General features: G+C 44.7%; 1 protein-coding gene across 2 annotated transcripts in view; it reads right to left on the reverse strand.

The window, feature by feature from the left end:
- EPS8L3 (EPS8 signaling adaptor L3) overlaps positions 1–14641 on the reverse strand; it is a 171966-nt gene that overhangs the window by 62152 nt on the left and 95173 nt on the right. For both annotated transcript variants that reach the window (XM_068269530.1, XM_068269529.1), the window contains exons 15-17: positions 14155–14189; positions 11443–11527; positions 3771–3805 (exon numbers count right to left, since the gene is read on the reverse strand). In XM_068269530.1, the coding sequence (XP_068125631.1) occupies positions 3771–3805; positions 11443–11527; positions 14155–14189 (155 nt within the window). The remainder of the gene's footprint in view (positions 1–3770; positions 3806–11442; positions 11528–14154; positions 14190–14641) is intronic.

The raw sequence follows: 14641 nt of genomic DNA on the forward strand, positions 1-14641 counted from the left end.
ATACATTCTAGAACATGCATTTTTTACTGTCAATTACAACTACTACTTTTGCCATTGCATTTTGTAAGTTAGAAGTCTGGGTTATAGCTGTGCTTACCTACAGCTGTACACAAATTCACAGAGTTAAAGATCACAAAATTGGCCTCCTTACTCTCTAATGCAGTGGTATGCAAACTTGACTATCCAGCTGTTAAGGAACTACAAGTCCCACAATGCATTTGCCTTTATGAATCATGACTGGCTGTCAGACTCCTGCAATGCATTGGTGGGACTTGTAGTTCCTTAACAGCTGGAGAACCAAGTTTGCAGATCACTGCTCTAAGGGATGCAGTCACAGTCAGAAATCTAGTTTCCTGTGAACTACAAGTCTGCTGACGTAGGGCAAACTGAGCCGGTATAGTAATTTACAGAAGCACCTATTCATCTCTAGTTCATAAAATTGAATATGGATGAGGTAGGCGATAAATCGTAAAAAATAAAATTTGCAAATGCAACAAATAAAGTCTGAGGCCCAGTGACCACATATAACATAATGAAGCATCATGACCATAGGGAATCTAGTACAGAGTAAAAACGCTGTATAAGGGCACTTATTCACAATGTGCAGCCAGGCTGGGAGCCAAATGAGTAGCAACCCGAGTGATAAAGGCAGCAAGTTGGGGGAGGGAAGAAGCATATGTAAAGCAGGGGCCCGAGGCTGGGTGGAGACATGTTGCCCAGTCATAGTACAAGAGTCTCTGGTGTTATGCTGCCTAATTATGTTCTTTGAAAGTCATGCGCCTAACTATGTTATTGTAATTTTATGCTGTCTAATTATATTATTTGGGGGAACATGTTACCTACCAAATAGATCTTTAATCCGAACAGGGGACTTTTTTAATATACAGATACTTACAAAACTAGTCTGGAGGTTTCATATGTGTAATATGGCTCCATCTCAACACCAGTATTGGCCACATTAGGCCTCTCATCGTTTGTCTCCTGTCAGTGTCATACCTACCATAGGGCTGCAGGCAGGGCCGGATTTGTACTTCTTACCGCCCAAGGCCGACTATTACCAGCCGCCCCAACTGAAACCGTATCCTACCACCTCTCTCCACACACACACACCCCCAAAAAATTTTGGGCCGCTGGTGTCCACTATTGCGGCTAGTGTTGAGGTCTCCATGGCAACGTGAAGTGAATCAATCACGTCACACAGGGGAACCGGTCAATCAAGCGATCTACAGGTGATGGGTGTGGTGGGAGCAATCTACCACACATACATAGTCAAAAGTGGCTCACAATTGGACATTGGGTGGGGTCAACAACACATAAAAGTAAGTCCTGTACCCACTGCTGTCTCCAGGGTAACAGCGCTGGCCAATCAATAATTAAGAAATGGGTACTGTGAGAGGCTGCCTTCTGTATTCTGTACTATTTGCTGGTGCTGCCCCTGGTCCTTTAATCCCCCATGCCAAGTGCGTGAGACCCGGCCTTCTGTAACTGCCTGCAGCTGCTGCTATGTCATTGGACAAGGTCTGGCTTTTTGCTAGGCACACACTGTTTGGTTAATGGACTGCAGCTGCATGTAGAACAGCACAGGCAGATGCCAGCTGGTACTAATAGTGAAGTTATCCTGACCCCTTTCATTTGTTTGGACACTTGCAAATAATGCCCACTTTCTGCAGGTCGCCCCTTGTTTATCTTGTGCCCTGGGCCATGGCCTAAGAGGCCTTGCCAGAAATCCGGCCATGGCTGCAGGTGCTCACAGCACCGGGTGTAGCCATTGCTAGGGGTGTTGCTGTGGTGCTCAGTCATTGTGTTCTTCCACCTGGGACCTTTTTTCATAGTTTGGGCAACATTCGGGAAAATAGCAGCAGGCAGTGCAGGGGACTGTACTACTTCCTGAACTAGATGTAGCATCCCTCCCCCTTCATGTCCCATGAGCAATGTGTCTCCTCGCTCTTTACACACAGCCTGCAGTGAGTGAATGTGCAGAGCAGCAGGGTGAGTAGAGAGAATGATTGTTGTACTGCAGCTGGGACATTCACAGGGAGAGGTGGCAGGATGAGTTTAGTGCTTCAGAAGTTGCCTGTCATTAGTAGCCATGTGCACTGGCTGCTGTAATACCAGAGTGCCCTGGACTATTGATTATTTATCCTGATCAGATTAATCAATAATGCAGGGCAGTCAGCTGTTGCAGAAGCAAGTGATAAAGGTGCTGTTAGCTGACTTCTGTAGTGAGCAGAGAAGAAAGTTCCAGGCAATTTAGATTAGCTTGATTGCAGGTAATCTTATCTCTTTTCCCAGCTCCCCTCCCAGCCTGTTGTCTTCCCCATGACCCTTTCCTCTTTTCAGATTTTAGTGGCTTCTTTTAACAGCATGTCCCTGCCAAACAGCACTGGTGTTGTCTGCAGTCCTTGTGAGAGGTCTTCCTGACATTTCTCCTCTCCCACCAGGCTTTCTGTCTTGTGTCTCTACCTCTTTATCCCCCCTTCCTCCTATGCACCCCGTCTTTCGTATGTCCCCATTTTCTGACTGTCCTCAGAGGACCTCACAATTTAATCATACCATCGTCATAGTCTAATATCCTACCATATTATTATTCTGTATTTATAGAAGCACTGACATCTTCTGCAGCACTGTATAAAGTACAGAGTTTCATAACGGTTAGCTACATCCACATCCTGATGACTCCTTTTCTTCCAAAATCTTCTGAAATTTGCAGCAACACACTCGCCATCCCAACCCGTCAACCCTCCCGTCGAAAAAAAATGTTTCGTTTTTTTTGGGGGGGGGGGGGGGGGTTTGAAGGGGAGTGAAGGAGGGTGTCTGTAAATAATCAGCACAGGGTGTCAAATTCCCTAGATACGCCACTGTCTTCTGTTTTAATTATTGTACATTTCTTCAGTAACCCTCTATTCATTTAGTCTGCTACTTACTTGGCTACATTCATATTAAATCTACATATATAACATGGTTTTCACGACTGGAAACATTTACAGGAATTTTTAGTCATTGCCTGAAACACATGGGATCTGGAGAGATGTTCAAGCCTCTCTAATCATAATACTATAATTGATCGAGTAGACCTGAAGTGGACGTTTAAAAAATAGTCTATACATGATATGGGAAAAGGAACACTGCAGCATTGGCTGGGGTGTGCTGAGAATGCTGGGACTGCTGTAGAGTTAGTAATTATGCAGTGCGAATGATTGCTGCCCTGAAATTGTTTTATGAAATAAATCTAGGCTTTCCCAATTGTAAAGTAGAAAATGCCATGTGTCATTATGAATGGCATGAATCCTGGGATCTCCACACATTCACCTCCCTGTTATGAAATCGTTTTCTGCTTACTGGAATACTTGCCACCAAGAGGGCAGGGGAAGCCAGAATGCTGAGGTGGAGTTTAGCATAAATTGCAACAAACAGCATAAAATGAATTAATAGGGAAGCTAATGGTCCTCTACCAGTTCATGTTTAACACAAATAAAAAGGTGAAACTCCAGGGTTCCCTCTCTGATATATCTCTGCATTCCACCTGGGGGTGTAATTCTGGGGAAACTAGCTAAGCAGTATTTGCTGCACACTAATGATAAGCAATAGCTTTTACATATGGATAATTAGCATTTTAGGTGCACTGGCTTCATTTTTACACAGTGGTTTTTCTTAAACATAACTGTTTATGCTTACTTACCATGGTCAAATGCTCCTTTTGCGCTTATTATTTCATTTTTAGGAATTTATTTCTTTATTTTTTAATTATGTAAATATTTACAGCTTCTCACCTTTGAAGGGGTGGTGTCTGAACACTTTGTTGAACCTGTGGGTTGATGAAAAGTAAATATTACAATATCTTTTCAATATTTCTATGTATAATTTACATAGTATGTATATCATTTTACTTTAGGCTCTTAGCAGACTGCAGAATTGCATGCGTTTCCAGGGCTGTACTCTTGAAAAATGAATGTAAGTCTGCAAATTGTGCTCCCAGCCTCAAGGATCATATTGTGTGAGAGGAAAAGGGTCTGAATGCTGAAAGGAAATGGGTCTCTTATATACAAGTGCAAGTCTTTTTCACATGCTAAATGAAAGTTGTCCAAGGCAGCTGATTACACCCGCCTGTGGCCAGAATCTAGCTTGTGTACAGTTAGTGATTCCCCTCAGCGCGTCAGTGAACAATCCACCTGGCAGGCCGAATGTTGGATGAGAGCATTGTTCTTCCCACTCACCCCGCCTGCTCTGTAACACTCCCCACCCACATAGCAACAGAACGCATTGCAAGCCTGGAGGCTAGAGACGCATCTTTACAACCTCGGCCCTGCACTGTCGCCCGAGGGATCAAGTCCTGATCACTGTCGGGCAGCAGTCCTAGTATATGCATATGAGGTTTAAGGCAATCTTAAATTATACTAGCTAATAGATATAATAAATGAGATGCTGAAAATTTTGGTTTGCATGCAAAATGAATGTAAATTGTATGCAGCTTGGTATTGGGCCAATCAAATGAATGTCATGCTAATTTTCACTGGAAAAATTGCAAGCTACATACAATTTGCAGTAAATATGCATGTGAAGTCAAATTATTAGCATTTCATTGACCATCTCTACTAGCTGTCAAGTATTTTGTGAGAAACTGCAAGTGTTGACTGTTAGGGTGCATTAACATTTAGCGCGTTGCGATGCGTTATAATGTAAGTTATAATTGCACAGCAATGCACTGCAATGGTCCCACAATGGACCCATTCACATGGATGTGTTGAGTCCGTGTTGCATTGGGTTCAGTTGTAATAAAGTGAGCTGAACTGAGTGCTACCAAACACTGCACATGTTATGCCCTCATTACCAATGACAGGTAACTAGCTATGATGCATACATTGCCTCGAGACCCCAATTCTGAAATCCCTTACAATGTGTTGCATGCACAAGGCATCAGATTCCGTATGAACCAAGCCTAATGTTATGCCTAGTACCTGTTACCTTGCCAGACTGTTTCAGTGAAAATCTGTGCTTTGCTTAGCAGTTACAGGGTTAAATTCCATGGTTTTTTTTTTGCATTTTACATGAAAATAAATTACCTGCCTGTATTGTTACAGTGATCAGTGCAGGGGTGGAACCCTGATGGCGTTAGTTTAGTTAAAACTGTTCAAATTAGGAAAAGGTATGACCTGAGTAACCATTACATTTTAATCAGGCGACCATAATATATAAACAAAAAAATAATAGTTGCTGATTTAACCTTTAATATTAATGATCAAATGAACAATCTCACTTGTGATTTACTGAAATATTTGCATGAAGATCTTTTTTGTACTGCAGAGAATCATTATGGAATCAAGGAATACATTACCTCTGTTAGGCCTATTTTCCACTGTTTTGAGCTGTGTGCTCAGCAAGTAGTTACCAGGCAGAAACAAGCAGTTACCAGGCAGCTGCAAACAGTTGTGAGAGTTTGAGAGACATTTCACTGCCTATCAACAGTCCGTGGAAAAGAGGCCTTAAAGGGAACTTGAAGTGAGAGGAATATGGAGGCTGCCATTTTTTATTCTCTAAAAATGATGCCAATTGCCTGACTTCTCTGCTGATGCTCTGCTTCTAATACTTTAACCACTTCACGACCGCCCCCAGCCGATGGGCGGCGGCAAAGTCCGGGCCCAAACGACCGCAATACGCCCATCGGCGGGGGCGGCTGCGGGAGTGGCTATGCGGCGATCGCGTCATTCGTGACGCGATCAGCCGCCGGGGACTGGCTCCGCCCCCCGTTCGCTGTAACCCGCCGGCCGTTCGGAAGCGCCGGCGGGTTACTAGCACCCGGATCGACGCGTGTACTGTGTATAATAGGCTTTGTAATGTATACAAAGCCTATTATACTGGCTGCCTCCTGCCCTGGTGGTCCCAGTGTCCGAGGGACCACCAGGGCAGGCTGCAGCCACCCTAGTCTGCACCCAAGCACACTGATTTCCCCCCCCCTGCCCTCTGATCGCCCACAGCACCCCTCAGACCCCCCCCTGCCCACCCCCCAGACCACTGTTTGCACCCAGTCACCCCCCTAATCACCCATCAATCACTCCCTGTCACTATCTGTCAACGCTATTTTTTTTTTTAGTCCCTAATCTGCCCCCTACTCCCTCCTGATCACCCCCCCACCCCTCAGATTCTCCCCAGACCCCCCCCAGACCCCCCCCCCCGTGTACTGTATGCATCTATCCCCCCTGATCACCTGTCAATCACCTGTCAATCACCTGTCAATCACCCGTCAATCACCCGTCAATCACCCCCTGTCACTGCCACCCATCAATCAGCCCCTAACCTGCCCCTTGCGGGCAATCTGATCACCCACCCACTCCAATAGATCGCCCGCAGATCCGACATCAGATCACCTCCCAAATCCATTGTTTACATCTATTCTCTCCTCTAAACACCCACTAATTACCCATCAATCACCCCCTATCACCACCTGTCACTGTTACCCATCAGATTAGACCCTAATCTGCCCCTTGCGGGCACCCAATCACCCGCCCACACGCTCAGATTGCCCTCAGACCCCCCCCACCTTATCAATTCGCCCGTGCAATATTTACATCTGTTATTCCCTGTAATAACCCACTTATCACCTGTCAATCACCCATCAATCACCCCCTGTCACTGCCACCCATCAATCACCCCCTGTTACTGCCACCCATCAATCAGCCCCTAACCTGACCCTTGCGGGCAATCTGATCACCCACCCACACCAATAGATCGCCCGCAGATCCGACATTAGATCACCCCCCAAGTGCAGTGTTTACATCTCTTCTCTCTTTTAAACACCCACTAATTACCCATCAATCACCCCCTATCACCACCTGTCACTGTTACCCATCAGATTAGACCCTAATCTGGCCCTTGCGGGCACCCAATCACCCACCCACACGCTCAGATTGCCCTCAGACCCCCCCTTATCAATTCGCCAGTGCAATATTTACATCTGTTATTCCCTGTAATAAGCCACTGATCACCTGTCAATCACCCATCAATCACCCCCTGTCACTGCCACCCATCAATCACCCCCTGTTACTGCCACCCATCAATCAGCCCCTAACCTGACCCTTGCGGGCAATCTGATCACCCACCCACACCAATAGATCGCCCGCAGATCCGACATCAGATCACCTCCCAAGTGCAGTGTTTACATCTCTTCTCTCCTCTAAACACCCACTAATTACCCATCAATCACCCATCAATCACCCCCTACCACCACCTGTCACTGTTACCCATCAAATCTGCCCCTTGCGGGCACCCAATCACCCGCCCACACCTCAGAACGCCCTCAGACCCCAGCCCTGATCACCTCGCCAGTGCATTGCTTGCATCTATTTCCCCCCTCTAATCACACCTTGAGACACCCATCAATCACCTCCTGTCACCCCCTAGCACACTTACCCATCAGATCAGGCCCTAATTTGCCCCGTGTGGGCTCCTGATCACTCGGCCAAACCCTCAGATCCCCCTCAGACCCCCTTCCGATCACCTCCCCAGTGCATTGATTGCATCTATTTTCCCCTCTAACCGCCCCCTGAGACACCCATCAATCACCTCCTGTCACCCCCCCTAGCACTCCTATCCATCAGATCAGGCCCATAGAATATCTCTATAAATAGACAATTGTGTGTAAACAAAATAAAAAAATTGTCATTTACGGAGATATTTCTCCCACCCAGCATGGGTATGTGTAAAAATACACCCCAAAACACATTATACTACTTTTTCTGAGTACGGCAATACCACATGTGTGGCACTTTTTTGCAGCCTAACTGCGCTAAGGGGCCCAAAGTCCAATGAGCATCTTTAGGTTTACAGGGGTGCTTACAATTAGGCACCCCCCAAAATGCCAGGACAGTGAACACACCCCACAAATGACCCCATTTTGGAAAGTAGACACTTCAAGGTATTCAGAGAGGAGCATAGTGAGTCCGTGGCAGATTTCATTTTTTTTTTGTCGCAAGTTAGAAGAAATGGAAACTTTTTTTTTTTTTTTTCACAAAGTGTCATTTTCCGCTAACTTGTGACAAAAAATAAAATCTTCTATGAACTCACCATGCCTCTCACTGAATACTTTGGGATGTCTTCTTTCCAAAATGGGGTCATTTGGCGGGTATTTGTACTATCCTGGAATTTTAGCCCCTCATGAAACCTGACAGGTGCGCAGAAAAGTCAGAGATGCTTGAAAATGGGAAAATTCACTTTTGGCACCATAGTTTGTAAACGCTATAACTTTTACCCAATCCAATAAATATACACTGAATGGTTTTTTTTTTTATCAAAGACATGTAGCAGAATAACTTTCGCGCTCAAGTGTATAGGAAATTTTACTTTATTTGAAAAATGTCAGCACAGAAAGTTAAAAAAGTCATTTTTTTGACAAAATTCATGTCTTTTTTGATGAATATAATAAAAAGTAAAACTCGCAGCAGCAATCAAATAGCATCAAAAGAAAGCTGTATTAGTGACAAGAAAAGGAGGTAAAATTCATTTAGGTGGAAGGTTGTATGACCGAGCATTAAACCGTGAAAGCTGCAGTGGTCTGAATGGAGAAAAAGGCTCTGGTCCTTAAGGGGCGAAAAGACTGTGGTCCTCAAGTGGTTAAGTTACTGGCTCAAAATAAGCAGCTCCACTGGTTGCATGCTTTTTGCAGATGTGTGGCTCAAGAACAAATAAGGCTAAAAGCCATGGGCGTAGGGCCCGAGGTCGCAGGGGTCGCCGTGGCGACCAGGCCCGCCTCCTAAAGAGGCGGGGGAGGGGCCCGGGGGCCTGGACCCCCCAGGTGTTGAAACTGGCTCCCGGAGGCAGAGCAGGATTCTGCAGCGGAGCAGCCAGTTTCTTCCGGAGGCAGAGTGCAGGGCTACGGCAAGATGGCTGCCAAAGCCCTGCACTAGAGACTATTTGTGTCTCCAGTACAGGGCTTCGGGCGCCATCTTGCCGTAGCCCTGCACTCTGCCTGTCAGCGAGGGAGAAACTGGCTGCTCCGCTGCAGGATCGTCGCTGGAGGAGCTGCAGGAGGGAGGCTGGTTGCACGTTGGGGAGCTCACGTCAGAGGCTGGCCAGGTGAGTGAATTTTTTTTATTTGTACAGGTTTATTTTCTGGTGACTGACTGTCCCCACATAACGATTATTTTCTGGTGACTGTCCCCACATAACGATTATTTTCTGGTGACTGCCCCCACATAGCGATTATTTTCTGGTGACTGTCCCCACATAACGATTATTTTCTGGTGACTGCCCCCACATAACGATTATTTTCTGGTGACTTCCCCCACATAACGATTATTTTCTGGTGACTGCCCCCACATAATGATTATTTTCTGGTGACTGCCCCCACATAGCGATTATTTTCTGGTGACTGCCCCCACATAACGATTATTTTCTGGTGACTGCCCCACATAACGATTATTTTCTGGTGACTGCCCCCACATAATGATTATTTTCTGGTGACTGCCCCCACATAGCGATTATTTTCTGGTGACTGCCCCCACATAACGATTATTTTCTGGTGACTGCCCCACATAACGATTATTTTCTGGTGACTGTCCCCACATAACGATTCTTTTCTGGTGAGTGCCCCCACATAACGATTCTTTTCTAGTGACTGCTCCCACATAACGATTCTTTTCTGGTGACTGCCCCCACATAACGATTCTTTTCTGGTGACTGCCCCCACATAACTATTCTTTTCTGGTGACTGCCCCCACATAACGATTCTTTTCTGGTGACTGCCCCCACATAACGATTCTTTTCTGGTGACTGCCCCCACATAACAATTATTTTCTGGTGACTGCCCCCACATAACAATTATTTTCTGGTGAATGCCACCACATAGCGATTATTATCTGGTGACTGCTCCCCACATAGCGATTATTATCTGGTGACTGCTCCCCACATAACAATTATTTTCTGGTGACTGTCCCCACATAACGATTATTTTCTGGTGACTGTCCCCACATAACGATTATTTTCTGGTGACTGCCCCCACATAACGATTATTTTCTGGTGACTGCCCCCACATAACGATTATTTTCTGGTGACTGTCCCCACATAACGATTATTTTCTGGTGACTGTCCCCACATAACGATTATTTTCTGGTGACTGCCCCCACTTAACGATTATTTTCTGGTGAATGCCCCCACATTGCGTTTATTTTCTGTGGAATGCCCCCACATTGCATTTATTTTCTGGTGAATGCCCCCACATTGCGTTTATTTTCTGGTGAATTCTCCCACATTGCGTTTATTTTCTGGTGAATGCTGCGCACATAACGATTATTTTCTGGTGACTGCTCCCCATATTGCAATTATTTTCTGGTGAATGCTCTCACATTGTGATTATTTTCTGGTGAATGCTCCCACATTGCGATTATTTTCTGGTGAATGCTGCGCACATAACGATTATTTTCTGGTGAATGCTGCGCACATAACAATTTTCTGGTGAATGCTGCGCACATAACAATTATTATCTGGTGAACGCTGCGCACATAACTATTATTTTCTGGTGAATGCTGCGCACATAACGATTTTCTGGTGAATGCTGCGCACATAATAATTATTATCGGGTGAATGCTGCGCACATAACGATTATTTTCCTTCAGACGGGCATCTTGCTACTAATTGCCCTATTTCCTCTGGGTGCTGCGTATGTTTGCAAATTGAACGTGGCACCCATGCTGCTACAAAGCTGAATTGATATAGCCATGCCATGCACAGCTATGGGGATTTGGATATGTGTGTGCTTTGGGTGTTGCGAGAGGGGGGGGGCTGTTGTTGCCGGGAGGGGGGGGGGGCCCACATCCAGATTCTGCATCGGGGCCCAGAGGTTTCTAGCTACGCCACTGCCAAAAGCACAGTATAACAGCCAGGTATCTGGTATTGTTTAAAAAGGGAATGAAGATGGCAGCCTCCATATTCCTCTCACTTCAGGTTCCCTTTAACATTTTTGTAAAGCTTTGTAAAAATATTGTAGAACTCCGCACCGCTTCAAAATGTAATCATAATTTATTGTAGTAAAAATACAAACATTAAAGAGAACTGTAGGGCAAAGCTTTGTACACATGCTGGATAAAACTTCTCCAAAGCTGCAAATAACGACCTCCTTGCCAAGAATCTAGCATGCCTCGGTCAGCGATCAGCAATGCTGATCAATTTGGTTGATCTGTCAACTGCCAGCAGATAGATTTGTTTACCACTCACTCTGCCCACCTCATGACATCACAACCACACCACTCCGTTGGTCCTCTGCCCTCCCGCATAGCAACAGAACACATCACTAGCCTGCAAGCTGTACAGTGTCAGACTCAGCAATACAATGTCACCCGAGAGACGACATTTCTCATTCGTGTGAACGAGACTTTACACACCGATATATTACCCAGAACTGTACATTAGATGATGAAGATAGATCTGACATCTAGCATCAAAATGTATGTATACCGGAGTTTGTCCATTTGGTGGCGTTCTTTCTGGGGGAATCCACCTATCTTGGAATTCTGGTGCACTGGAACTGGGCCTGTCAGATCTATAAAGAAAATAAAATGGGAAAAGATAAAGTAGAAACGGGGAAATTGTTCTAAAGATTGAGACAACTAAGCAGATCCACACCTGTATCAAAACTTTTGTTTTCCCATTTGTCTACATGAAACACAAGTCACATGAAAGTCCGAAGATGACCACACAACTGAAGGAAATATGCTGAAGGAAAGATTCCACCTATCTCCATATAAATGTGTGGGATAAAAAAAACTATCTTGTCACAGGTCTTCTTTGTATATAGATAATAATAAGGGACCCCAAATTTCTACTTGTCACGGAATAGCCGTGAGGAGCGCAGGTGAGTCAGGCAGATTCGCGCAGTCGATTTTCTGATTGCTTCCTGGTTAGATTTGCGCAGTCATTGCAGCGATCAGAATGACATTCCTTCTTTTAAAAGACAGTTTGCTTTCCTTTTACCAAATGGCAGGAAGCCTTCAGCAGGAAAGTGTCCCAGGCACCCAGCTGTGCTAAGGGCCCATCCATCAGATGAAGTCAGATAAGTAGCCTGACAGAAACAATTTAACGGAGAGAGAGTGAGACTCCTCGACCCTGATCTCAGCAGGGGAGCCGACATGTAGCTCTGCTTTCTTAGCTTCAAAGACACCACATTGAGCCCTTCACCTAGAACTGACCTGCTGTAACTCCTAGATGTCTATAATAATCTATAAACTGCTATATTTGTCATATTTCCTGTGTTGGAAGGCTGCCAGGCCCTCCAAACTCACAGAGTGTGTTGGACCTTGCCTGGCGCTGGTACTGATAAGGTCTCAGAACATTCGGAGTTATGGGCTGTCAGTTAGGCAGGTCAAAAGTGACCTGGTGATACCACCGGGGTCCTATCCCTCGTGTTTGGTATCATTGTGCTGGATAAATGCAGATTGACCGGAAAATGTTATTAAATCTGCCCTGACCTGTACGGTTCTGTGAGATAGAGCCCATATATGGTTAGATATGATTTTTGGTCCCCAGGAGAAGGGGAGGACTCATCTCATGTTCTAAGGGGGTGTGTGATTCCCGCCCTCACTCCCTCCTACTGGATCAGGGGTATAAAAATGGCAGAGGACCCAAAATCAATGTCCTCCACTTTGAAACATCATCCTGATTACACCCTTGCCAGCTTGAGGACATGCTGGCATCCGGCTTGTTTGGACTTTGACACTGAGTCCTCCACTCTGAAACCAAGGACTTAGCTTTTCTTTTCCCAGAAAGAACATATTTCACCTGACCTTAAGTGTACATATTTTCTTCCATTTTTATTTTCATACTGGCTATTATTTGTCTCTATAATTGTTGATTTTAACGATTTTCTGTATACATTAATTATTTATATTGCATTTTTAATAAACAACGCTAACGTCATTTATTTGTTAAGCTACCCTGCTATTCAGCCGCACAAACTGAACCCTGGCTTCTGAAGAGTCGCTACTATGGTTGATAGCTAGATAAAATAAAGTGTGTTTAACTGTTTTCTATTTGCAGGTCTAGAGTCAGCCAGTCAGTGGGTTCCTCTGTCCCATGGTAACAGAGGTGATGGCAGTTATACCCTGAAATAGTGTGTAATTTGTATTACTGTAACTCACAGGCTCCCTTCTAGTCAGTCTGCTGCCAAATTCCCAGCGGTTTCAGCACACCGATTGCGAACACAGATTGCATGGTCTGTGTGCTGAAACCGATTGGAAGACATTGTGCGCTCCGGCCACCAGGGGCCCTGTGACACTACTTTCTCCCAGAAAAGAGGTAGTGTTCCCCCGAAACGTTGGGTTTTTCTAGAGCCTCTCCTTCCCTTGTGCCTGTACTTTGTTGCAAGGTCTCCTAGTCCTCAGAACATTGGTGAATGTTTCTGGTATACTTTGTATGTATTATATACCAGTCTCAATATCACTGTTTTAATATTGCACTACCAACATTAAATTTACATTATAACGTTTGTGGCATTTAGGTGTGCATACACATTAGAAGCTTTACTTAATCCTATCTCACCTTTCTTTAGGAGGAGATACAGACTGAAGATCCCTTTTACTGTAAATCCCTGTATATCACTGGACTTCTTAAAGAGACTCTGTAACAAAATGTTCAGCCTTATTTCTTCTATCCTATAAGTTCCTATACCTGTTCTAATGTGGTCTGTCTTACTGCAGCCTTTCCTAGTTGCAAGGTGGCTGTGTTATATCTGTTATATAATCTAATCTTCTTTTTTCTGACGGCTTTGTCGGGCTCAGGCACTCAGGCAGGAATGTGCTGTGCTGCTTGTGATTGGATAGAAGCTATACACACCCTCTTCACGGCCCCTGCAGGCTCTGTGTGAGTCACAGACTGAGCTCCTCTCAGCCTATCACATGCTGTTAGCAGCCATGTCTTGTTTGTAAACACTGCCTAAAACTGGCAATTATGAGCCAGGATCACAGCAGGGAGTGGCAGAAACAGCACAGAGGGGCCCAGGAGAACATAATGAATAGAATGGAATGCTTTTTATTGTAAGAATTTTAGAGTACAGATCCTCTTTAAATAGATTTTTACTCTAACAACAACTGTGCATTTTAGATTTATAGGTTTGCCAACGCATTTCATAATAGAGATTAACAAACATTTATTTTAATATCTAGATATACATACCTTTGATCGTGCGAGTTCTGAAGATTTTGTTGAACCTAGGAATTGTTGTAAAATACATTTTGAAACATGTTTTCAGCATAATTATTCATATTTTACATGCAGTATTCATATGCTTTAGCTTATTTGTAGACTATAAGCTGAAAGAGGAAAACAGAGTATTGGTCAAATACACTTAATATCTAATACCCCTTCAAACAAAAATGTAGATGTTAGGTAGTGGCAAGATATACTTTTCACCAACTTAAAAATCTGATGGGAAATGGGAAGCCCACAATTTCACCATAAACTAAAAGCCAGGTTATATACCATAGATAATTATGGATGTGCTGCTACATGTAATAATGGTGTGGTTAGGCTGGTTTCACAGTGGGACGTTACAGGCGCACGTTAGAGCAGCCTGTAACGCAGCCCACCGCACAGTACTGAAAAATCAATGGGGCTGTTCACAGTGCGGACGTTGCGTTACATTGTAACGCTGCGTCACAAG

Source organism: Hyperolius riggenbachi, chromosome 2, assembly GCF_040937935.1.
Source record: "Hyperolius riggenbachi isolate aHypRig1 chromosome 2, aHypRig1.pri, whole genome shotgun sequence".
Classification (NCBI taxonomy): Eukaryota; Metazoa; Chordata; class Amphibia; order Anura; family Hyperoliidae; genus Hyperolius; species Hyperolius riggenbachi.